We start from the raw sequence: 26493 nt of genomic DNA on the forward strand, positions 1-26493 counted from the left end.
CAGACAAGTACTGTATTGCCACAAAGCAAGGGACACACAGTGTAAACAAGAAGAATAAAAGTGCTGTCGGAGAAAATATTGGCTCTGCCACATTCCGGAAAAATTAAAGTTCTCAGCACTGCTCTTTTTTCCAGATCCACTGTAAAGTGCACAGCAAGCTCATTCCCCTCCCCTCCACATCTGTGATTACAATTTTACTACAGGGAAAAAGGAGAGCGACGTCAACATTGCTTTTGCAACCTGTTAATAAAAGAGGATTCTTGGTAACACACCAAGTCTTTCTTTAGAAAGAACCAAACAACAATTTTACTTTATCTTTCTTTAGTAACACCGGCTTATATAAAGGTTAATAACGTATATTGTGCTGCTGATACAATGCGGCACCAATATAATAAATAGGTCCTCCTTTGGTGTGATATCACTAAACAATGTGAATTGGTGGTAAAAATAAAAATAAAATGTTTAATGTTTAATTGCTGTTTAATAAACACCATACGAATGACAATGCACAACTCAACTGTATCACGCACATTTGTTGACACTCACTCACCTTGCAGTGCTCCTGCTTCCCATTTCACTGAGGCAGGGTAAAATGACCCAGGTGGGATGACACATTCACCAGGCATGGTTTTTTTTTTTGTTCTTTTTTTTAATCTTGTTGGGTCAGAAGTGCAGTGAACTGCAAGGGAGAATGTGCTGCCTTTCAATCTACTGCATTATAGTTTTGTAAGAAGGCCAGCTAATACTTCAAAATAAAATGTACCACAAAGAGTAATGTATGACACAAATGGCCTTCGGCCACTTTTATTTTGAACCAAGACACGCGCCGGACATTCTTTTTATTTTACGATTGACATTTTTTTCCGGCAATGTTATGGAGTTGACCAAATTTACTCGGCGCTCGACCGCGTTTGGCACATTGAGCACCCGTACGGTAAGGAGTGTTCTGCATGCCTTGTCATGTAAACAAGCAAGTAATGTTGCAGTGTTTTCACCATGTATATATGAGCCAGGCATCGTCCTACTACTTAATGTGCTCATGTTGTCCTGTTTTCTCATATCTTTAACATTGTCATTAAATCCATTAGAAACTATTGATCAGTAGCCATGAAAAATGACTCGTGACATGTTTCCATTTTGCAATTGGTGATTCTGATATCGATTTGTGGGTCAAGCTCCCCTTTCCCAGTTAATCTGAATGTCTTTATTCCACTTCTGTGCCCTTCGTCCGGATTTTTGCTATGTAGTCTGAGGTTGGTGGTCTTGAACCTCTGTGTTAGTATTTTCATAGTCCTTTTGGATGTCCAGGGGTCCATACTGCTCTTCTAGAACAGCGAGCACTCTGCTTTGGACTGAATCCACTTGTTCAACAGGGCAGTATTCATCTAGACTGGATCTAAGTCACATAAACAAGTAAGAATAAGAATAATCAACAGGCTACAAATGGTAAAGTCAGTTACAGTATTTGTAGGCACAGGGACCATATCAGATTCTAATAAGATTGAGCAAAAATATCACAGTCTCACGGTATTGAAATTACAGCTCCAACACATAGACTTCATTTTCCAGACTATAAGCTGCAGCATCAAAAACTTGGCAAAAAAACCCCAAAACATTTTGTCCACATAAGCAGCAGGTCATAACATGATATATATGTGCAGACAGTAAACATCACGGGTTTTGCCCACAAACATATACAGCGGACCCCTGGGTTAAAGCATCCCTGGCTTACGTTTTTTTCACGTTACGATCTGGAATACTAAGTTTTTCATCCCCTCTTTAAGGCATTTAGCCCACTTTACGATTAACATCAACAACTGTCATGACCTGTGAGCAGTGTTCCCTCTAAGCTGCGCGCATGTTCAATTGCGCACTGCTAGCAAGTTCTCAGTGCACAAGAACATTTATGCTGCGCATAAAACAAAATGCAATATAAACATATTAAATAATATCCAACATTAGACCTCATCTGATTAATTCCTGGTAGACCAATAATATTGTTTTCTGTACCATTTTGCATTGTGACAGCGAGTGACAAGTGTCCAGCCAATCATACGATAAGTTTAACTTCTACTATTCATCCAATTAAACACAGTGGCAGAAACGTTCCATGCATATACTCCCCCTGCAGGTTAGCGAGCTAACAACACTGCAGAGTTAAGAGACACAAATGCTAACCTACGGTAAACGAACGAGCAGCGACACATCCTCTCACCCAGTGAAAGTAAAAAAGAAATGCGCTTCTTTTAAAATGGAATAGCTGTTGGAGTATATCCAAATAGAAGAACAGCGGTGAAAGTGGGTGAGATTTTTTTCTTTTTCACAACTTAAGGCTCATTCAATGCCATGGTGACAAGTGCAATATACATCACACTGTCAGGTCTAAAACCCTTATTGCTAAGATATAAAAATAACAAACTTGTTGAAAATGAACAAAAACAGTTATGATTTGCTTGGCAACATTGTACGAGTTGAGACCTCTGGCCGCCTGGTTTACTCGTATGCTTGCCCAGATTCAAATACAATAAATAAAATAAAAAATGCCACAGGTCTATCTTTTTTTCAATAAAACATCCATTTATTTCCATAATAGTTCCAAAGCTCTTCAAACAAAGATACTTCAAATAAAAGGCAAATATTACGGTCAAGAAACAGTGTTCTCTAATCTGCAATCAATCTCAACTGTCCCCTGTGATGCATGCTCCAAGGCTCTTAAAGGACCAGTATTAAAAGGGCAGTAACATAAATGTCCATTGGGCAGTGAGTCAAAACATCCAACAAATAAATAACTTTTTCGCTCTTGGCCATTACAAAAACTTACATTTAAATTAACTCCCTTTTCGGGATCAAAACCAATAATAATTCCAAATGCTGTGAATTGGCTCCTACAAACATTTCAATCATAGATGCATCTTTCTCCCGTATTGTTCCTGGATGACGCTTTTGACCTTAACTATCCCCTCATAAATCACGGGATAAGTACCCAGAAGCACATTACCGGTCCACACGTTTAAAAGTTGTTGGACATCATCACGTCGTGCTATTCACATAAGATCCTGGAGTTCCATGCTGCCTTGTGTCAAAGCACAAGCCACAAATGAGCTCACTGGCTTAGTCCTTGGCCGCAGCTAGGCCCCTGGATATACTCTGAGCCCCCCCTTGCTTATTAATGACAAAATGTGAGTTATGTGATATAGGTCACTTTAGAAGCGACATCAGATATGCGCACGGTGACTCACAGTGTGCATGTCTGAAGTTGCTCACTTTGGTCCAAAGCCTGCTCAGGGGGTTTGTGCGAATGCTCGGACGTATTGAAAATTAGAGGGAACATTGCCTGTGAGGTTGGGTTGTGTTTGTTGTTTTGCCTCCTTAAGGCGTTTTAGGTAATTGCTTTTATTTTCTGTTGGCGTCAAACTGCCTCCACTGAAACGCATCACTAGAATGCTGGTCTACTATTGTTCGACTCCCTTGGATACCGGACTTCTATTGGTCGGTGTCCCGGACACACTAAGATGCTGGTCTGCTATTGGTCAGCCTCACTCGTTTCAAAATGGTGGAATGGTAAAGCTTTGTTCTATTGTGAGTGGTTACAAAACCGTATTTATAGTGCATTTTAGTGCTTAATTTAAACTCGAATTGGTTAGCCATGAGTCCCAAGATTGATAGTGATGTTAAAGAGAGATGTAAGAAGATGATTTATATCCAAACCAAGCTGGAGAAAAAGCTAAGGTAGCCTAGCCTAGACTACCTATACCATCTTTTTGCATAAATATCTGATGTTATGACCTGCGGCTTATAGTCCAGTGCGGCTTATCCGCGACAAAAGATGTTTTTTGGTCAATTTTTGCTGCTGCGGCTCATATACAGGTGCGGCTTATAGTCTGGAAAATACGGTAATAATTTGTAATAATAAGTACTAAGAATGGTCACAGTTATCATTACAGTGCTCAATTGGCTTAATACTAGATAAGCATGAGTACCCTCCATGAAAAAACGTCTTTGACGAGAATTGTATTACTTATTTTTATTACTATTTTAAAAGATGAGAATTCTCGTCTATTGCATGAAGGAGATAAGCTTCTCAACTCAATATAAAATAGCCCCTTGGTAAAAAGAAGCCATAACATTTGGATGAATGAATACTTTCATTCCTTTATCCTGAGCACAAAACAGCAAATAAGGAAACAGGAAAAATAGGCTGAAGTCGAAAGAAAAAAAATATCTAATTTTTAGAAATTTGCCAAACTGCAAATATGCCGGGTTAACAGTGAAGCCCTAAAATCTTTGGGATTTGAAATAACGATAATGAACTGTTCACCTCGACATTGTCACCAGCGTAGGTAAAGGTAGGTGCTTCAGAAACTGTTGTACAGCTGATAAAAGTTTGTCAATCTCTTCATCTGTGCTAATATGATGGGGCAACTCGATTGAGTCACAGGTTAAACCTGCTTGATGTACCTGGGGATGAGAGAACATCAATAAGTAATAAGAACATAGTGTTTCAAATATTTTTCAGCAGCGGGGGCAGGCATATCTTGTGGACACAAAATCTTAATGAAATTATAAAAGAAAGAAATGGTCGTAATTAATATCTGCTTCTGTTGCAGTGGAAAATATGCTTCTGTTGATTGTCAACAAACATTGACCCTTCTTACCATTTCATAATCTGGGTGAGGATTTCTTGACTTCAAACTAGAAACCAAGTGGACAAAACATGATTTTCTGAAAGAAGAAACAAAAATTAATATGCAGTAAGCACTCCATATATCTGTTTCAAATAGCAACTCGAGCTGCAAGCTATAAAGGGACCTTGCAGCCCTGGGCACATTAGGGTAGTGTAGTCTTTCTGAAATAATGAGGGGTGCGAGGGGTGGGGGTGCAAATGAAACCAGGGAAAATACTTTAGTTTTGCCATGTGAAGTGTTATTGCAATAAAATAAGGATTGGCATAAGTCTTTTTTCCCCATGAATTTTGCTGCACTTGTTATTTTTTCAGTTTTAGACTAACATGTAACCTATGTAAACACAGTAAAAAAGTAGTAAACAGCTGTTGAAAGTTGACATATATTGCCTTTTTTCTTGTTTATGTTTAAAGGGATACAGCTTTAGATAAACATATAATTCCTATGATTAATCATCTAATTTTTATTTGGCATGGTGAGTGGGGGACGTGACATGTTTTCTCTTTCCCCAGGGGCGGTTTGCAAAAAATAATTGAGAATCACTGGGGTGGTGGCATGTTACGATAAATGCACACTACAACCATATGGTTTAGAAAATGTCAAATGTCAGGATTTTTCTCTGTATTTTTATGAAGATTTTTTTGCATTATATAGTTTTGCAAAACATTTTTTGCTTCGTGTTTAAAAACCATTGTGGCCATGTCATCCTCTGGAGCAATGCTTCTCAAATAGTGGGGCGGGCCCCCCTGGGGGCCCCCCGCGCGGTGATGCCAGGGGGGGTGCGGATGATCCCAAGAAAAAAGCTTTGTTTTTGTCATGTGGAATGTAATTGCAATAAAGAAATACTTTTCATCATTTTCTTTTAGTTTCAGGCACTTTGAGGCACTTGCTTTTTTTTCCATTTTAGACTAAGCTATAACCCGTATAAACACGATAAAAATAATTAACAGTTGTTGAAAGTTGATTTTATATTTTATATTATTTATATTCAGTGCATCGACTGGGGGGGGGTGAAAAGTTTTCTCTTTTCTAGGGGGGGCCTGGCAAAATATAGTTGAGAAACACTGCTCTAGAGCAGTGGTCCCCAACCCCCGTTCCGCGGACCGGTACCGGTCCGTGGAACAACTCGTAACGGGCCGCGTGGCCTGCACCCGAAATAATGTTTAGGAGATGATTTTGTTTCATGGAGTTCGCGTGACTGGGCGCGAAGGCAGGTCGGGCGACGCGATGAAAGCGAATGGAGTGACGCAAATGGCCGCGCGCGGTCACGAGAAGCGAAATTTCGCCTTTTGCATGAAGTAATTTTTTATGTACTTTTTCCGCGTCTACTCAGTCTCTTGTCACCAATTCTTCAGTTAGTCTACGTCTCCCGGTGCCAACTTGCCCATTTGTCTTGTCCCATTTTACCTGCCTGCCTGTATTTTTGGAGTTTCGTTACCGTGCAGTTTTCCCAGCTTTTTGTTCCTGGCTAAATCTCACCAATAAATATGGACTATCCCCCGCATGCCCTGCCTTGGAGCCTCTCTACATTTGGGTCCATGGTCCCCGCTATCATAGTAGTTTATCTCCCTGCCTCGCCCGACATGACATTTCCGTAGGGATGGTTTTTGGGTCTTAAAAGTGTATTGTGATATATTGCATTACAGCAAAGGCATATTCCGATACGTATTTCGAAATATTGGTAAATGCTTGGTAAAAAAAAAAAAAAATCTATGGCATATATATTAAAACAACTGAAAAAAACAGATGGAAATGATTAAATTAGACAAATTCTATTAATTATTTTTCAAATACCACAAATCACTGACATGTCTGAACACACATTAAACATTATTTTTCAAAAAAGCATGTAACATTTTTTTCATTTCAAGCACGCTCTTGACTTTGTTAATAGTTCCCCAGCAGTTGGGAATAATCTTTCAGAGATGCGGTTGCTTCTGTATGTTTTTTTCCCCCCTTCATATCACAAAGATTACTGAGCATATAAAAGAATAAAAAAACGAAATAAAACAAAACTTGAAATCTCAAAATTCCCTTTTTTTTGTAAATGCAACATGAGATTCTACTGCTCGTTAATATGGCTGCTCCGACATTGCACTTCTCTGGAACACATACATATTGTTGTCCGGTTCTCCACATACCTGTGTTTGACCAACATTAATTTGATTGCAAAATAAGTATCATGTCATTTACAAGGCTAAAAAATTATTATATATACCTCTATTTCAATAAAGTATTCAATATAGTACGCATCTGTTTTAGCACGTTCTTTCAAATACACTCCCATCAAGTGCCGCGAGATTGCCTCTTTGTTGTCAAGAACGAGGCTGCTTGAATCATTTTCCCCTGCGGACTTTGATCCATTATGAAAAGGAAAAGATGACTTTACTGTTCAGGACAAAAATGTGAGAGCAGTGGCATGGCACACATGGATTTCAGCAGGTGGGGGGAGAAACATGGCGAAAAGCAATGAATCCACGCTCTGATCTCGCCAAAGTCGTCACTTGGGTAAAAAAAAAGGCTTCAGCAAAGAAATTCTGGAGAGCTCCATTTGAAACAAATTGGATGGGTCAGAACATGGCTACCCTTGTAAGTTACGAGTAGACAGGAGAAGACAGCCGGGATTTAAATGGGAGGAGCTAGTTGGTATGTCAGACAGTGATGATGACTTTTATGGCTTAGACAAAATCATATTCAGCTTTATCAAAAAATAAAGCATGAAAACTTCAATTTATTTAATTGTTGCAAAAATAATTTCAGCATTTGCATCTACACACGTATACATTAACTGCAACAGTATGTTATTCGATATACAATGAAGAAACAAGTATAAATATGAATAATAAAAATAAAAATATGAAGTAATTTCATAATTTTAATAACACACATCCCTTGTTTTAATTGATATTGATATGTGTAACCACTAAAGCCGAGGTAGACTTAGACTTGTGTTTTGGTAAAATTATTTCAAAGTAAAAAAGGGGGTTCAACTTATGCATGATGTCGACTCGTACACTGAGAATTACGGTAATCTACCAGCACTTTAAAGTCAAGAACGCGATAACATCTAGTCACTGTTCAGATAAGTAACAGGATAAGTAACCAGAAGCAAATTACAACCGGTCCACAGATATGTTTAAAAGTTGTTGGACATTATCATGTTGTGCTGTTTACATAATTTCTTGGTGTTCCAAGCTGCCTTGCGTCATCAATGCACAAGCCATGAATGAGCCCACTATGACTGGCTCATTCCAGGGCTGCAGCTAGACCCTGGATATATTCAGAGCCCCCCTCCTTCGTTGCTAATTCTTGACAAAATGTGAGTTATGTGATATAGGTCACTTCAGGAGCGACATCAGATACAGTATGCACACGGCGACTCACTGTGTGCATGTTTGAAGTTGCTCACATTGGTCCAAAGACTGCTCAGGGAGTTTGTGTGAATGCTCAGACACATTGAAAATTAGAGGAAACATTGCTCCTCACCCAAGTTTGTCGACCCAACGTGAAACAACTTCTTCTCGATCGTCCTCGAGCAGATCAGCGAATGCCGCTTCTAAATCTTCCAATTGACGTATACGAAAATCAACACACTTATCAAGCTCCTCCTACACAAGCAAACAAAAAACATAAGAGTAACCATATTATCAAAATGAACAGTAAGAACGTTTTAAACACATTTAATCTGCTATCAGGTAATTAGCATGTTTATTCATTCTTTCTTCTTAAAAACTTTTCGGATTATTTTTTTCGACACCAATGCCAAAGTGGATAGAGTGGGTACACATATGCACACAAACACAAACATGCGCGTACGTGTACACATTAGGGCATGTAACAAATTTGTGCTAGTTCGAATTGACTTGTGAATTGACCTTTGGAAACGAACACAGAATTAATTCCCATCCATCATTAGCTATCGCCTTATCCAGAGTCGGGTCGCGGGCACAGCAGTTTTAGCATGGAAGCCCAGGCTTCCCTCTCCCTGGCCACTTCATTCATGTTCTCTGAGAGGATCCCCCAGCGTTCCCTGGCCAGCCGAGAGACAAAGTCTCTCTAGCATGTCCTAGGTTGTCCCTAGGGCCTCCTCCTGGTGGGGTATGCCCAGAACACCTTAGCATGGAGTTGTCAGGAAGACATCCTAACCAGATGCCCCAACCACCTTAACTGGCTCCTCTAAACGTGGAGGAGCAGCGGCTCAATACTGATCCCCTCCCAGATAATAAGTTTTGAATGATTACTCAAAAAATAACTGTAGTTAGTGTCCTTTTAATAATAGCAATACAGTAATCCCTAGTTTTTTGTGGTCAATGGGGGCCAGACAGCCCGATAAGTGAAAAACAACAATGTAGCGTCACCAAACCTGCGGGTGTAAGTTTCATAAGGGAGACGGGCACTCCTACAAGACACGTGACTGGCGCCCGGCACGACCATGGAAAAGTGAATGTAGATAGAACCTATTAATGCAAAAACATTTTTTAATTAGCTTTGGAATATTTGGACAGCTGTTCATTTTAAATTTCAGTAAGATGCTAATAAATCACAACTATTTCTTTATAAGTCATCACAGTCTAGTAATCGCTAATTGCACATATATATATATATATATATATATATATATATATATATATATAAAAACACCCAAACATTTGTAGGTTTTCATCTTTTAATGAGGACAGCATGCAAACAATGACAGAAGGGGTAGGAATATATATATATATATATATATATATATATATATATATATATATATATATATATACACACACACACACACACACACACACACACACACACACACACAAAGTGTGATACATCGCGGATTTTCCTTCCATTACGCGGATTCACGACTTCAAGGGTTAGGGTTTTTTTTTCATTACATATTGAATTTATGCAATACCTACCAAGTGTGCCCACGCAAAGACTTGTACTGAGCCTAAACGCCAACAAAAAATGATGACAATTGCTAAGAAGGTGATACTTCTCGAAGGGAGATGTTCCCATCATTTGGGAGTGAACAAATCCCCCCTTTCACGACATTAACAACGAGGCGAGGCGAACATTAGAAGACGGCTGCCATCATTTTGGGCAATTCAGCGAAGCCAGTTGTTGCGGCTCGTAATAAAACGATCGTCCGTATGGAAGCTGCTTTAGTAATCTGGATTGCAGACTGCTGACGGAAAAAAGAACATAGTGAAGTCTCTTTTGAAGTCTCGCGCAGTTGTGGCTTGAGGAGACAAAGTTAATTGGGCCTACAGTATGAATGCTGAGTAAGTCTGGAAAAAAATGAGAGGCTTATGAGCCGAAAAAACACCATCCCCACTATCAGGCATGGAAGTGAAATCAGTTTTATGGAAATGCTTCTCCTCCAGTGGCACAGGGGACCCTATCAAGGTTGTTGAAATTATAAAGGAAGGAGGATTACAGTGATCCCCCCTACTTCGCGGTTAACGGGGGGTGTCAACACCCCGCGAAGTTTGAAACCCGTGAAGTAGGGTATCAGTCACTAGATTTCTGTGTACGCCCCAATATAGCCGCAGTAACCATAAACAATCCTTTTTTTTGTATTTTTTGCGTATTTTGTTTCCTTTCTCCTATTATTTAACATGACATTATCCTTATTAACATTGTCAACATTATTGTATATTCATTAAATAACTAATATTACTTTTAATATAACGAAACTGAGAATTTGTTCTCAGGACTGCTTATCTGCACCAAGACTCCGGTGAAAGAGTACGCAAATCATCACGTTGAACTTCACATTTATTTTGGCTCATGTATGGTGTATCATGTAGTAACTGTTGAATAATAAATCAACAACAATCTTAAAGTCAGTAAACTAACATATAAACACTTAATCTGTGAATTTACTGTATTTTTAGCCGACATTAGCGGGTTAGCAACAACTAATAACAACTACTAACTATAAAGTGCAACCTCTACACAAACGAACACATAAACAGAATTAACACTCATCACTTACTAAACATAGGCAGTAGCGTGCGTTATCAACATAAATGATAATAAACTATAAATATGAGCTTACGTTGTCATTCACTACGTCACTGTAACGAGCCGAATGATGCACAGAGAACGTAAAATAGGAAATGGAAATGCAACGCGACCCGACAAATTAAAAGCATGCATTTCAAAATAAGATTAAAAAAAAGTCACAAACTCTAACACTTGAAGAATTCTTAACATAGTTATTAACTAATATTACTTAGTTATTTGATGAATAAAATACTGTAACCACGATATCTGAGACCGCGAAGTAGGGGGAATCACTCTATATCAGGATACTTCATGAAAACCTGAAGGAGTCTACTGAGAAACTCCAGCTAAACCACAACTGGATGGTCCAGAAGGACAATTATCTGAAACAAACTGTCAAGGTAGGGAAGAAATGGCCAAGCACAATGATGTGAATGTCTTGAAATGGTCAAGTCAGAATCCTGAACTGAATCCGATCAAAAACTTGAGGTAAACGAAGATGAGAAAGGTGGCTCGGAAACCCACCAACCCAGCTTGAGGCCTTTACCTATAAACAATTGGCCAATATTCTACAGGAGGAATGCAGAATTCTGGTTGACACATAGGCTACAGGAATGGTCTGGGGTTAGTTTTTAAAAACAAAAGCTATGGTATTGATTTTTAGTTAAAACATTGGACTAGGGTATGAATATTTTGCATTTTGCATTATGCATTTTTTGGTTTTCCCTCAATAAAATACCTGCTAGATTTTGCATTTCTTCAATTGTGTGTTGTTTTGATTCTTTTGCCTGTTTGTCACATATAACTCATAAAGAAACTTGCATTAATGAAAAGGTTTTGTCACAAAAATGAAAACATTTCTAAGGTATGAGTAATTTTGAGGACAAGTGTATGAGGCAGCGCTATGCAGGTCAAGCAAGCCTGGCTGTTTGGTTATGACAATTCCTGTATCCTGTGCTTCTGCAGCGCAGTCATTCTGGGTCTTTTTAGAAGTGAACCATACGATAGAAAATGATTTCTTGTTTGAACTGAAACAAGGAAACTGTACAGTGGGCCCCCCTATTTACGAACCCCGTTTTACGTATTTTTCATCTTACGACGTGGACCACAACTTTTTTTGTCCCCCTCTTACGCACAAAACTTTCGTCTTACGAACCATCCAACATGCCGGTCAGTGCGTCCCGCACTATTTTTTTCGCTTTGCTGCATCAACAAAAACAACTTTTCTCGCATGTCACGGAAATGCCGATATACTATTGGTCGATTAAGGTCACAGTCACGGTCTCAGTCACGGAGATGCGGATATGCTATTGGCTGGCGTCATGTCAATCACAGAAATGCCGATATGCTTTTGGCCGAACGCCCTCACCTAGCTTGATGGCACGAGCTAGTCGGTGTGTTGTGAAGACTTTGCAAGCTTTATCTGTTAGACATGGCTTTTAAAATTGCAAGTGGCGGTAAAGGAAGAAGTAAGAAGATGATGACAAAAGAAATGAAGGAGGAGATAATAAAAAATTACAAAGGAGGCGCACGCATAATTAACCTCGTTTAAATGAAAACTTTTCTTGAACGAGAACATATCACCGTCATTTTTTCTTAAGAAAAAAAATAAATTCTGCGAGTTCGTCTCTGCTCCCCTCCGCCTCCACCCACCACCAGCTCAAGTCACGTTGCCGCAAAGGTAAATGTCAATGCCAAATCCCGCACAAGCCAGTGTGATGCAATCTTGTTTGCTTTTTTCCAGGTGAACACAGCAAAAAATCCCAACAGGAGACCAAGCAGTAAAAAAATTTAAATATTAGAAAATATTGTCAATGTTAAACACGCTTTAATGTGTTGTAGTTTGGAGGTTTCACTTATTTCTGAGGTGTTATGGAATGTAACCATGTGATGAGTGAGCAATTTGCTGTATAGACAGTTGTTACCTCATTAGCATTAGCAACAGGTCCTGTGAAGCTGTAGAGTTCCTGAAGTATAGTATATTCCTCCTTAAAAAAAGAGAAAAATCAATAATTGTGTTGCATAATAAGTGAGAAATTAAGTACTAATACATAGTTCTACTTAAGTTGCACTTTGACAATGTTTCACAATACAATTATGATGTACAATTACATAGGCAGTTGGTATGTATGACACAAACAATAGTTGTTTTTTATTCTCTATACCATGTTCTATTAACTAACTCATTACCATTAACAAGTAAGGTCGTCAACTAACGGTGTATTTTTTTAAAACAAGGATGGAGGGGTGGGTGGGTGGGGGGGGGGGTTCTCATTCTGCTCCCCAGTACACGATTAACGTGGAAACCAATTTACTGGTCAAGACCACCAGTAGATATCAACAATGCTCTATTTTCGGTATGAGATCAAAACATTTAGGGAGAAGTGGCAGAATTTTGTAAACCTACCCAAGCGATTGAGTTTAACTCAGCACATTATCAGGCAAAGCATGTCTCGTGGTAGAGGGATTACTGTATACATATATGTTACGAGATTAATCCGTTTTTGCGGTTGGGCTCGTAAGGCAAATTCGCCTTGCGAGCGCAACTGTGGAATGGATTAATCTCGTAACCCGGGGGGCCTACTGTATTTTATACATAAAATTCTTCTCCATATTCTGTTTTTTTTTCGTGTCAGATCTATATGGGTAGACTCCTCCTAAGTGCTGCAATTTTAGTTTATAGTTTTTAGCCAATTAGAATTCAGCTAACATGTCTCGCCCGGCAGACTTCATGGGGGACTTGTCTGCCAAGCCCGGAGGCATTCGCTTGAACAGTTGAAGGCTTCTGTGCAGTGTGCAATGACATAATGTGCACGAGCCCATATTTTTGATAGACAGCTGCAATAGCCAATCGACCCATAAAAATGTCTTTGAGAAACCTCACGTACAGTAGAACGTGACGTAACTGGACGTTCACAGCAGGAAGGTGGTGCTATATTGATCCACCATGTTAAACGGTGGAAGTAGTTAGATAAAGTTATTTCAAAGAAAAGAAAAAAACATGGTGCTCAACCAGCTAACGTTAGCGTTAGCATACGTTGAAGTCAGACCTGCAGACGCTTTTTTTTTTTTTTTTAAACCCACAACGGTTGAAGAAGAGCAAATGGAAATTGGACCGACGTGATTTTCAGCATTGGCGTCACTGTCAAGACAAACGGATTTATTATTGAAATTAAACACGAAGACAAACTCTACAAGCAAGTGAAAAAAGTCTTTCTGAGGAAAAAAAGAAGAATGGATTTTGTACTGAAATAACTTCAGGACAGCAGTTCTGGGTCAGTTAGTATGTTTTTGTCATTTTATGTCATTCATATTCAATTGTCATGTTGGATAGGGTTTGGTTCTTGCGATTGTGTGCGGTTTTGTTCATGTTTCTGTTCCACTCGCGTCTGCCTTTGTTGTCTGTGTTCTCGTTAGTTTGATTTGGTCCACCTATCTGGTGATATTTTGTCCAGTTTTGCTCCCAGTTCGGTCCTGCCTCATTTCATTGTTAAAACGTCCTTTTTTGAGCCACATATTTCTGTTTTCCTGCATTTTTTTGGGTCCTCTTCCTTCCTCCTCCCAACTCACCATGCCCAGACATGACTTATATTAAATTGCTATATTAAATTTTCTCACGTAAGAAGGATAACTTTTAATTGCTGATGTGGGTTTATTGATGTTTAAATGCTCTGAAAAATAGCCTGCGTAGCCCAGTAATGCGTACGTGTGCGCATGAATCACTGAAGGCCTAAGTGAAATGCACGGACTGCCGCTGCAGTATACACTTTCAGAATTGGTATTTTTTTTGAAGGGGTACATGTAACGAATGATTGAAACTGTAGAGATGCTGATTTGTAATACACTTCATTAACCCTTTTAATAACATTTGATATTTCATCTGTCAAGTTATGTTTTCCTTTCTTTTTTGTCTAACAGACTGACAATTGATAGACTGATGGAATTTTCTGCCAGATGTACCTTGACGAAATGATGACGAAAGAACTTACTAACGATTATAGCTTGAAAAAAAAAAAGCAACCGAAAATGACGGACGGAGTGTCCAGGCTGAGGATGAATGACAAAAGTGCAAAAGTTTGTGAAATGCACTCTTCTGTATCTAATTAATACATCCACAACAGATAATATTACATACATAGAGAATTAAAGGCCTCAGGTACCTCTGTATATAACTCCTTGAATGGATTCTTACAGGAAAAGAAATCCAAATCAATATCCAAGATGTACGGCTCAGCCTGACTCAAAAAAGTTGACATCCTCTTTACAACATAACTTGTGGATCCTTCTTCATCTTCACCAATGAAATCCTTTTTTATACTGCAGCTCTGTTCTTCGTTTCTGGCAACTTTATCAACAGACCTGTCTTCTTTGAGTTGTGGCATGTCAGTACTTGAAAAGTGTTGAGAGCAATTGCCATTCCCAACTTGTAAACATTCTCTTCTGGGTTTCTTGGCAAGAAGTGTTTCAGCATCTTCCCCAGTTTTCATTTCTATAAATATATTTTGGAGAAAAAATGCAATGAAAAGACTTTGGGAAATGCATATGCAGTGATCCCTCGCTATATCGCGGTTCATCTTTCACGGCTTTGCTGCTTCACAGATTTTTTACAAAGTGGATAATTTTTACAGTGCATTGTGCTTGGAATCCTGATTGGCTTGGGTCTTTACTGTTGTCTAGAAATAAAATATTGACGCTGTACTGTATTGGTTTTTCACTTGTCAATTTATCACAAAAGGCAAGAGGATTCAAAAGCTTGCTTTCGTCTCTCCTGTGTCTCTCCTGTAACTGCCCGTGAGCGCTCAGCTCAGCACACACACACATGAACATGCTAGTATTACGAACGTGCTAGTAAGCACAGTGATTGACAGCTTGGTCTCTGGGAGCCGATCACGTGACTCGTAGGCGTGCCGAGAGCAAAATGAAACGTCTGTGTGCCTACATAGAGAGCAACGGAGAAATACACAGCTTTGGAAATCTGACTTTTACCTAGATTTCTTTTGTAATAAATTGAAATTTCAAGTGTATTGTTATGATATCAGAGGCTTCACTTTAATTCGATGTCCGGGCATGCCCGTTTATAAAAATCTTCTTGCTCAGAAAAAGAAAAAGCGCCAACAACTACCCATGACAATGTTCTTCTCTCAGAGAAAGACTCCTGCCCCGAAACAGACACGAAAGCGGAGCGGAGTCAGGACGAAGCGGCACAGCTGGTACTGTGAAATACGCGAGAGACAATGTTTCCAACGTTGTATTACTATATAAAAATTATTGTTTTAAACAAATTTTGGACTTTAAAACAGGTTTTGATTTTTGGTTTTATTCTATAGTTCAGTATTGCATTGTAAAATAATTTAAAAAAATAAATAAAGATGACTACTTTACGGATTTCATTTTGCGTGTGTTATTTTTGGAACACAACCCCCGCGATAAACAAGGGACCACTGTATACTATACTACATATCGCAAGTTGATTATAATGTACAATGCATGTTCAGAACATACAACACACATATGAAAACTTTGGACAGGCATTTTCATTCAATAACATGAAACAATTGTCAAACCTTTTGTGGCTTAAAAATATAATTGAGAAGCACTGTTGTACTGTATGTGTACAGATATACGCTGCAGTGAAAAGATTATTGAAATTATAAAGGAATAGAGGCATAACACACCCAAAATAAGACAACATCTACTTCTCAGAAATTAGCCTATCACAGGGACCTGGCAATGTACTGTCGCAAACAATGAGTCAAATTTCTGTGATTATGCAAATCAATGTGTTTGAAAGCCTTTTTAATTCTCTGTGCGGATACAACACAAAAAATAATAATTTAAGCCAAACATAAGGGCCTTTTTTATTTAACAACTGATTAAATGTAATCACAAGTATATGTATTTTTTTACTTTTTAGTCATACTGATAAATTTGATCACAAGTATACATATTTTTTTTACTTTTTAGCCATACTGAAGTTTACAAAATAAAAATTCCAAACTGGGTCAATTTCCTCCAAACAGGTTGCTGCCAATTATTTATTCAAAAACAGCATTATAAAATAAAATGATGCTTAAGTTTTGCTGGCTTCATCGCGTCGTTAGCAAGCAATCGTAGACCCAAAACGCTTTTTGACAAATTTCAGAATGATTAGATTTTTAAAAACATATATATACATATATATATATACACATATATATATATACACATATATATATACATATATATATACACATATATATACACATATATATATATATATATACACACATATATATATATATATATATATATACACACATATATATATATATATATATATACACACATATATATATATATATATATATATATATATATATACACACATATATATATATATATATATATATATATATATATATATATATATATATATATATATATATTTTTTTTTTTTGTATTAATAAAACTTGAAAATTACAGTGGGCCCCCGGTTTAGGAGATTAATAAATTCCGCGGTTGGGATCATAATGCGAATTTGCTGTATAGCGGGCAATCCAAACCCATGTTAATTAGCTAATGCATGTAAAATCCCAGGTACAAACATCAAAACTGTATACAGTATACATTTTAAAAATTGGTATCAAAATAGTAAGTAATGCTACTTATATATAATATACATGCATACAAATAAATAACATCATCAAAAAAATAGGAAGGACTTATTTCCCTTTGAGTGACATGATGAGATTGTTATGGCCTTATTCCATAGTGAGGGGAGTCTCTAGGCTAGGATAGCCTTCGTATTGCTTGATTATCTCCAGCTTCATTTTCACATAAATCATCTTCTTACTTCTCTCTTTAACATCACTAACAATCTTGGGACCCATGGCTAACCAGTTCAAATTTGAATTAAGCACTAAAATGTACGTTTTTGTAAGCATTCACAGGAGAACAAAGCATTAACGGTCCGCCATTTTGGAACGAGTGATGCCAACCAATAGCAGACCAGCATCTTAGTGCCTCCTATGTTATTTTGTTGTTTTTTTAATAACCCAAATTATTTCACGGATCCTCTGCAGTCAGGCCACGGACCCCACTTTGAGGATCACTGATCTAGGATGATTATCAAAAGCAATAAAAACACTCATGTGATTTTTTTTTTCTTTCAAGAAAGTTAAGTAAACATAAAAAAGAGCAAAAGTGGTGCAATTTTACCGAATACATACCTGTAAACGACTGCTGACAATTAACAGGATTGACTTTAATCACATTTAAAATGAGAGGTTTGGGGTTTTCAAGCTGGTCTTCTGGAACATACAAGCCATCACTGAGGAAGTAATGTTCTTTGCTTGTTACTCTGAAAAAATGAAACACAAATTAAATTTGATAACAAATCAAGACAAAAATATTTGGCTAAGCCAAATCCATTTAGACCGAAATAATGTTTACATAATACCTGATGGTCGTGGTGGAACAGTCTTTGCCAACAGTCATTTTGTGTTCTCCTTCCATGATTTGCTGAGACCAATAGGGATGTAACCATGCCACACAGGAGACATGGCCAGCATAAACCATAGGCATGATCCAGTTTTCTATACTCAACTCACTGTACAAAAATTGAAGCAGTCTGTCATTACTGGAATTAAGTTAAAGGCATCAGTCTATCTGATGCATGTCAGAATTTAGAATGCCTGTAACGTCAGTCAAGGTATTTCTGTAGAAGTTCTGCTGCAATTAAAGTTGAATTTATTTGAACACTTTCAGTGCCATGTATGAGAATTTTCGTCTTTTAAAATAATAAAAACTATACATCATAAAATTCCCGTCAAATTAGGGCTGCGCGATTTTTGGTCAAAATAATAAGCACGATGTAGGAATCATTTTGAGTAGTTATTATACATTTGCCATGATAGTATATATTTGCAGCATAAATGAGTGTTTTCAGCTTGGGTGTGGCTACAAGAGGACGACTCAACTGCAGAGTGCGAACAGCTGATAAGGAGACATCGACAGCAGAGCCCCTGGGAGGTGACGTCAGGACCTCTGAGCTCACATCCACTACCAGAGAATGTGAAGATTGATAAAGGATTCTTGCTAATATTAACACATAAAAAAGTATACTGTCTGCCAATTTAACATGTAATCAGATGCCTCTGTATCATATAAAATGGGGGGTGTTAGAACTAGCATTGGAGAACGAATGTGCAGTGAACAAATAAACGCTACACTCCTTCTCCCTCTCGATCCCACCCGAGAAAATTATGAAAGTGAGTGCCTTTTCTCTCTTTATTGCCTAATTATTATAAATGTCTATTTGGTGAACCTGACACACGATAATTTTGGTCAATATTGCGATGAAGATTATTAATCACGATTATTCATCATGTTTGGTCAAACATGTCTATTTATTGCACTTTTTAAAAAAATAAGTAGTATATATAAACATACCTTCGAGATTTCATACTTACAAATAATAATAAACTAAAATAAATAAAGTAAATAATAATTCTGGAAAAAAATTTGCACAGGGCAACACAGTTACTTGCTGAGTGCAAACCAATGAAAAATATTAAGCCTACTTAGAACCAAGCACATACTACAACCGACCTATAACAACACATACAAGTTTTTTTGCAAGAAAAAAAAAAAAATACAAAAACTGTACAAAAGTACCAGAATCACTCGAATGGAGTATGGATTTAGCAGTCAAAATGTAGTTTTTGGTTATTTCAAACCCAATTTATTCAAATTTTTGCAAATCACTCTCATACTGGTGCTGATGAGAGGCTGCTAAAAGTACCAGAATCACTGCAAGTGAGTGTGGAGGGATCGGATTTTTCAAAATGGGTCTCAATCGACAGCTAGTACGGTACACGTGTACATCAAAACGCCAGCACCCGTTTTGCGGCACTTTCTACGTGCGGCTTTCCTCGCAGTCGGCCGATATTGTCCCATACAGGTAAATGGACTCTACAGCATACAAACGACGCTTGTAGATTCAAACGATCGAAATTCTTCCAAGTTGTTTTTCCCCCCTCAGACTGCTAACCTCTGTGCCCCATGCAGTACTGCATGGACAGTATTCACTTATGGTTTATGTTTTTCTATACGCAGATACTGATGACATATTCATTTCTGGTGCTGATACAAAAGAAAGTGCAGCTGTCAATAAGTCATTTGTTTGGTGTACACTACTTTGTGGAATAAGAAAGGCGTGTCAGTCGGGTCCATCCACGGGTTCAATCTTCAAGAGCTCTGTATAGGATGGAGGCTCTTACATTGTTTATCAAATTTGAGACACCTTATTTTCATAATATTTCACTATAACAAAGTATTTGATAAATGATTTATAAATAACAATTTCTTCTTGGTTTTCGTCATCTTTTTTTTTTCTCTCACCAACGTAAGTAACGTCACAGATCTGGTATATTTTGCTCATGGGTTAAATAGCAATGGCTGACCAAGACAAAGTTGTGTATGAAATTGTTCATAATAAGAGTGCAAAATAATCCATTTGGAAACATTTTGGCATTAAAAAGAACAACAACACAATTGTAGATAAAGTTGGCTTGTGTTTTCATTGCAAACAAACGGTATGTTTATCCATAAAATGATAAATTCAACAACGCACATTCGATGTGTCACCATCCAGGCAGGCACCACAAGCATGTCCTAATTGCAGTCCAGCAAAACAGTCAATAATAGGAAAACTAAAAGTGTTACTGGCAGCAGTTAACAATCAACATGGGCTTGTTTTCAAACAATTTAAAGGAGGAGTAGGATAGCAAGTCAGCAAAAGCCCAGGAGCTGAACAACAAGCTAAACAAAAATCTCCATTACATAATTTATATATTTATTTACCAGAGGTGACAATTTTATTTTTTTTTTTTGGCTGGTCCGACATCCGACATTCATTATTTGTCAGAGCCCCGTCCTTTTCGCTGGTCCATCATTTTTTTCAAGCTAGAGGAAATTGTAATCGTCAGTCTGTCAGTATATTTTTGCCCAACTTTCCACCAACACTAGAGGGTGACTTTTTACTTTTTTTTCTGGTCCATTACTCATCAGGCGCTGATCTACTTTTGACTGCACTCATACTCATTCTTTTTTCTGTTTTTGTACTTTTTGTACACTTTCATTAACATTTGTCCAAATTTCATCTGTCATACACACTACAAAACACACAAAAAAGCCTTTAATTATGGATTTAAATAACTTCTATCTTGCATTTCCTGGCCAAGAACCAATCAGAGATAGAACGCTAATTTGTTCTGCAACTATTGGTTCTTTGAACGAGTGGCCACCTTGCAGTGGATCCCAGAATGCTCTCATTAGCAAGCAATTTATTTATGTAAAATATATTCAAAAAGCAAAATAACACAAAAAATCTCTTAATACTTAATTCTAAAACTTACTACAGTGGTACCTCGGTACTCGACCATAATCCGTTCCGAGGTGGTGGTCGAGCACCGATTTGGTCGAACACCGAAACCAATTTTCCCATAAGAAATAATGGAAACTATTTTAATCCGTTTTTACCATTAAGAAAAATACCTAAAATATTATAAGAACATGTATCTAAACAACAATGACGACGTAAATGTGCACAAGCGGTACATGATAAAGATATATAAAGCATTATTAAGCATTTTGTATAATTTACTTACGTTTTGGAGAGTGGCTGATGGCATACGGGAATGGATGCGGCGAGGACGGGAGGGAGGGTTAATCCTTGGAAGGGGAATCCCCTTTCATGATGACGCTAGGTAACGCGCCTTCAGGGGTTTTCTCCCTTCTCTCTCTCTCTTCTGTGGAGGTAAATCTGGCTGGGCAGTAGCCTTCCTCTTTTCTTTAAGAAGGAACCTGTCCATTGTAAGTTGCTTCTGCCTTTTTTGTTTGTCTCTTCCGTTCGATAGTGGTCCTCACTGTTTTTCTCTTTGCCTTCCCCTTATCACTATCTCTCTTAGGACCCATCATTAAGGGCTAGCGCAACACAAAAAAGTTGAAAATTGGGAAGAAATACGTACTCAAACAAACTGCGTAAGTCTTACTCCGTTGGCGGTCTGAGTTGAACTGGCGCTTGAACTGGCCGAAAAGAGCCGAGGAGCGCGTTCGGGTCGGCTCGGCTAGGCTCGGCTAGTCGAGCACGGCTAGGCTCGGCTAGTCGAGCACCGAAAATCTGATCGAGGTCCGATGCATTACCTACTTGATTTTTTTGGTCGAGCACCGATTTGGCCGAGTATAGAGGCGTTCGAGGACCGAGGTACCACTGTATTAACTTTTGGTTGGCAAGATTGTGTACAGTATGAGTTTTGGTTTATAAAACCAGGACTAAGAAAGGGAGCAACTACAAATAAATATCCTGTAAAGTCAGCTGAGCTATAGCTGTGAATGATAAGGTGAACTAAACCAACCCAGTTCATTCCCTTATCTTGAAATATTTCTCCACCGCTTGCTGGTACTTCAAACTGACTATTGTCACACTGACTGCAAGATGATTGCAGTGTGTACTATAAAGATGCAGTACTATAGCAGTTACATATGCAAGTGGATATTCTGCTATTTTTTTAAAAAGAGTGTTTAATGTGGTCTCATCAATGTCAATAATGTGCTGCTTCTGAAAAGGGAATTATTAAGTAAAATGTTTCTATTGGATTAAAATGTTTACAGTTTTTTGAGTCATTATTTAAATGCAATAGGATATTTGTTTTCAAACATTGCCCGATATATTGCAATACGTATCACAATATGCTTTTGCTTTATTGGAGTGCATCGCAATACGCTTTTAGGCCAAAATACAAAGAACTAGATTTTACCACATCTTAACCAGGGATGCTAATAATAACGGAGGGTTCTTTTTGTGTGTGTGCGCACAAGTGAGTGTACATGCATCAGCCTGTCAAACTATATAGATATAAATGAATAACACAACATACCTAAACAGCTTATCCTTTTCGTACACTGCATCAGCACACAAGTTGACGGGAATTAGCAGATCTGGATGGGAGTCTAAATGAACAAGCTTTATGTTCTTCATGGGAAGATGTCTTGATGCAATGGCTCGATATATATGGCACACCACCTAGTGGAGAAAAGAACATATGCAGAGTTAGAGTTGGAAAACCAATTGCCTTTATCAAAAAAGAGAAACCCTGTGTCGCTGAACATATCCCTTTATGAAAAATCACGACCGATGCAGCTGCTGTATCACTCATTCCGTCCCTGTAACTGAGGCTTCAAACTTTGCAACAAAGCACACATAATTGCGTTCTGTCTCTGCTTAATGCAGTGTTTCACAATTATATTTTGCAAAGCCCCACCAGGAAAGAGAAAACATTTCACCCCGCCACTCACTGTGCCAACTTAAAATTAGATTATTATCCATAGAAATTTTATAACTATACCGAAAGCTGTATCATTTTAAACATAAACAAAGGAAAAAAACCAATATAAATCAACTCTCAACAGCTGTTAACTACGTTTTTGCGGTGTTTATACAGGTTACAGGTTAGTATAAAACTGAAAAAAGCACAGCAAAGTGCCTGAAATTGAAAAGAATGATGCCAATCTTTATTTTATTGCAATAGCACTTCACATGGCAAAACCAAATTGTTTTCCCTGCGATGATCTGATCCCCCCCAAAACTCCCAGGGGGGCCCGCCCCACTATTTGAGAAACACAGACTTGACCATACATTTCTATTCTTCCCTCCAAGTCAAGTCTAAAGTTGCTTTCCAGGGGCCAGTTAACATGGGTGTATTCAAATAAAAAAAAAAGTAATGTCCGCGACGGGTCCCTCGGTTTAGCTTTTCCATGTACAGTATTACTTTTGTGCGATGTCGGTCACCGAATGGTGGAGACACACTTCCGCACTGAAGGCATTTTTCCTGTACCTCCGCATTTTGCCTATAAATCCGTTTCGTGACTCTCATTATTATCCTTTTTTTCCTAGCAGACATTCGCAAGTAATAAGGGGCCGCTTTGTTTCACATAATTATTGATGAACAGAACAGTTAAGGAGTTCAACAATAACCATGTGACTTGTGACGAATCTGCGGTTCATAAACGAACACAGCTGAAATCGGGAACCAGTATAAATATAATACCAAGACGCCTGGAATAGTACAGTAGGTTTATAAAACGCGACTTACATCATGGTGGTCTTCCACGATCCGCACCGGCAGGTGTTTATAGACTCGCGTTGGCTGAACAACATTCATTCTAGACTTAATTGCACACCCTCGTTAGAAACCAACTTAAACAATAAACAAGTGGCACATATTCCTTTCAAACACGCCAGAAAAAGAAAAGGCATCCAACTTTAACAACACATCGATGAGTGTAACATCCGATCCAAGTGCCCTACTGCTTACGCGCATGCGCGGTCAGAGATTGCGCGTTGTCCACTTTACGGCACAAGAAAGCCAGGTCTTTTTTTTTTTTTTTTATTAATCAACATAACAGTATATAATTGAGTACAGTACAAAAACAGAAACAGTAACAAGAACAATAACGCCAGGGGAAAACAACCAAAAACTCAAAGAGAAACTGTGCAATACACTATTACACAATTATGTTAAAAAGAGTACACACATCACAGATTTTAATTGCTTTTAAATTGTTAGATAGTTTCAAAGTTTTAATGTATTGTTTTACTTCATTGATTAAGACAGAGAGTTTCGGTTTTTGAGAGGCATATTTGCATTTATGGATATGCCATTTAGCAAAGAGTATAATGAAATTTATAACGTAACATTGATTATTATTATTAATGGTCAAGTGACTGATGAAGCCAAACAATACATTCTCAAAACTCTATGAATTCTTTCAAAAGTTACTTCCTTTACTTTATTAGTTAGCATATATCTGGCAGGTAGATTCCAAATTTTCTTCCAATCAAGGTTAGCTACAAAGCAGTTCCAATAGGCTACCACATATGGAATGGATACAACATCTTTTTGAAATAATGAACGTATATTCCGGTTAGGTCTTTTAAAAAAAGACACGTTCTCCAGGCGGGCATGACGTCCTCATTAACTATTGGCCGTTGGCAGTCAGTTTAGTGACGTCCCCGTTATTAACTATTGGCCGTTCTAGGCAGATTAGTGACTCCTCCAATAACAATTGGCCTTTCCAAAGCAGTTCAGCTGTGCAGTACACAATACACTCACATAGTTGATTCACACCTATACATTTTGTACTTTGTATTGAAGTTATTGCTATTTTAAATAAATAAATAAATAAATAAATAAATAAATAAATAAATAAATAGTGGACCCCACCAGCCGGACCGTTTCCTCACATGCGCGACAAGAAACGCAGCATACACTTTACGGCACTCAAACGATTTAAAACAAAAACTTTATTAACAAAGCAAGAATACTGATTACAGATTGGTACAGTAAGAGCAGGCTCTTTTTGTGGCAGCGGGGCGACTGTGTGGCAGCTGCCACCGAGAGCCAAGGGAAGCCACACTTACTTGATGCCACCAGTAGCCACTCTTTCCGAGGCATTTCCATGTTCGTCTGTGGCTGCTGCCACAGGTAGCCACACTTGATGCCACCAGTAGCCACTCTTTCCGAGGCATTTCCATGTTCGTCTGTGGCTGCTGCCACAGGTAGCCACACTTGTTGCCACTCTTTCTCGATTGGTAACAGTCATAACAGTCCGTATAATACAGTGGCCGACAGAGGCAAATGCGCTGCAAAGCAAATGGCACGACACAGAAAAACCGGTAAAAACGCACTACAAATAGCACATCGGATCACATGTGCCATCGTAGTACAACAATACAGCGTAACTGCCAAGGGAATATACAAATAGCTCTTCAAATTAAATAATACTCATATACATTTTCAACTAAACAGAAAAAACATGAAACAAGGCAACAACACAATATAAAAGGAAAGAAAAAATAACTAACAACGAGGCAATATCATTATGTAACAAGGGGGATTTCCCTCAAGATGTTGTAAATTACATGTAGGACGCCTTCCCTGAAAATGTCGTTCCACATTGCTCTTTTCGTTATTTGACAACTTCTCGCTACAGAGCAGACATTCGGGTAGAACTTCCGCATTGACAATGAATGCAAATGCAAGAAATGTTGAATCCTCTGTTTTCCTCAGCTATTTTTCTCTTTTTCCCTTTGGGATGCATGGCCCATCACAGCCGCTGGTTTGTTTACAACGGCCACTTGCCTAGCATCCAGCCCTGCTGATAGAAACGCGTGTCGCAGGCTATGACGTAATTCTTCGTTGACAGAAATGTTATGTAATATTTATTCTACACATTTTTACAGCATTGGAAAATGTGACGAATGTTTTTGTCATGTTTGTCACCCTACAGAAACCATATTAAAACGAAAAAAACATTTATCCCTCCCATCTTTTTCCATTTTCAAATATTTTTGAAAAATCTCCAGGGAGCCACTAGGACGGCGCTAAAGAGCCGCATGCGGCTCAAGATCCGCGGGTTGCAGACCTCTGTTCTAGAGCCATGAGAAAAGTACCTGACAGCCTTTCGCCATTACTTCTGCTGTAAGCTTTTGCTCAACGCGCTTTTTATTTTGAGCATGCTCAGAACTAAATACACACCTCCATGCACGTAAGCACGCACGCTCACTTTCAAACAACTATTTAACATGGCTTTGCAAGAAACAATTTAACAATATGCTCAACACTCCCACTCAAAGACATGTTCATAAGTTTCTGTTGTAAATAAAACAAAAGTTCACATTGAAAACTTTCCCAAATAACAAATAAGCAGATCGGCATACTTTTTTTTTTTTTTTTTTGCTTTTTTGTTTTGTTTTGTTTTGTTTCATTCTTCA

General features: G+C 38.2%; 1 protein-coding gene across 2 annotated transcripts; it reads right to left on the bottom strand.

Moving 5' to 3' along the window:
* Positions 1–777: 777 nt before the first annotated feature.
* Positions 778–24032, bottom strand: c12h5orf22 (chromosome 12 C5orf22 homolog). Of its 2 annotated transcripts, XM_088430233.1 has the most exons (11): positions 23813–24028; positions 22598–22743; positions 18638–18719; positions 18118–18267; positions 17888–18018; positions 14840–15168; positions 12605–12667; positions 8169–8290; positions 4656–4722; positions 4319–4458; positions 778–1396 (listed from the first exon to the last, which is right to left on the bottom strand). In XM_088430233.1, exons 2-11 carry the CDS (start codon positions 22626–22628, stop codon positions 1240–1242), a joined length of 1272 nt encoding a protein of 423 aa, XP_088286359.1. In that variant the 5' UTR covers positions 22629–22743; positions 23813–24028; the 3' UTR covers positions 778–1239. The 2 variants fall into 2 exon arrangements, with proteins under 2 accessions (XP_088286359.1, XP_088286358.1); XM_088430232.1 differs by lacking the exon at positions 18638–18719 and having other exon boundaries at positions 23813–24032.
* Between the last annotated feature and the right edge of the window lie 2461 nt (positions 24033–26493).

This window comes from Hippichthys cyanospilos, chromosome 12 (assembly GCF_059441005.1).
Source record: "Hippichthys cyanospilos isolate Australia breed blue-spotted pipefish chromosome 12, RoL_Hcya_1.0, whole genome shotgun sequence".
NCBI classification, from domain to species: Eukaryota; Metazoa; Chordata; class Actinopteri; order Syngnathiformes; family Syngnathidae; genus Hippichthys; species Hippichthys cyanospilos.

Bases quoted from the DNA above. Each gene is read 5' to 3' on its own strand.
- c12h5orf22 (XM_088430232.1), bottom strand. From the start codon at position 23,881: ATGAATGTTGTTCAGCCAACGCGAGTCTATAAACACCTGCCGGTGCGG. The intron at 22,744-23,812 runs GTAAGTCGCGTT...TTTCTCCACTAG, and splicing joins TCGTGGAAGACCACCATGAT to GTGGTGTGCCATATATATCG. The intron at 4,459-4,655 runs GTAAGAAGGGTC...TCTCATCCCCAG, and splicing joins CTCACCCAGATTATGAAATG to GTACATCAAGCAGGTTTAAC.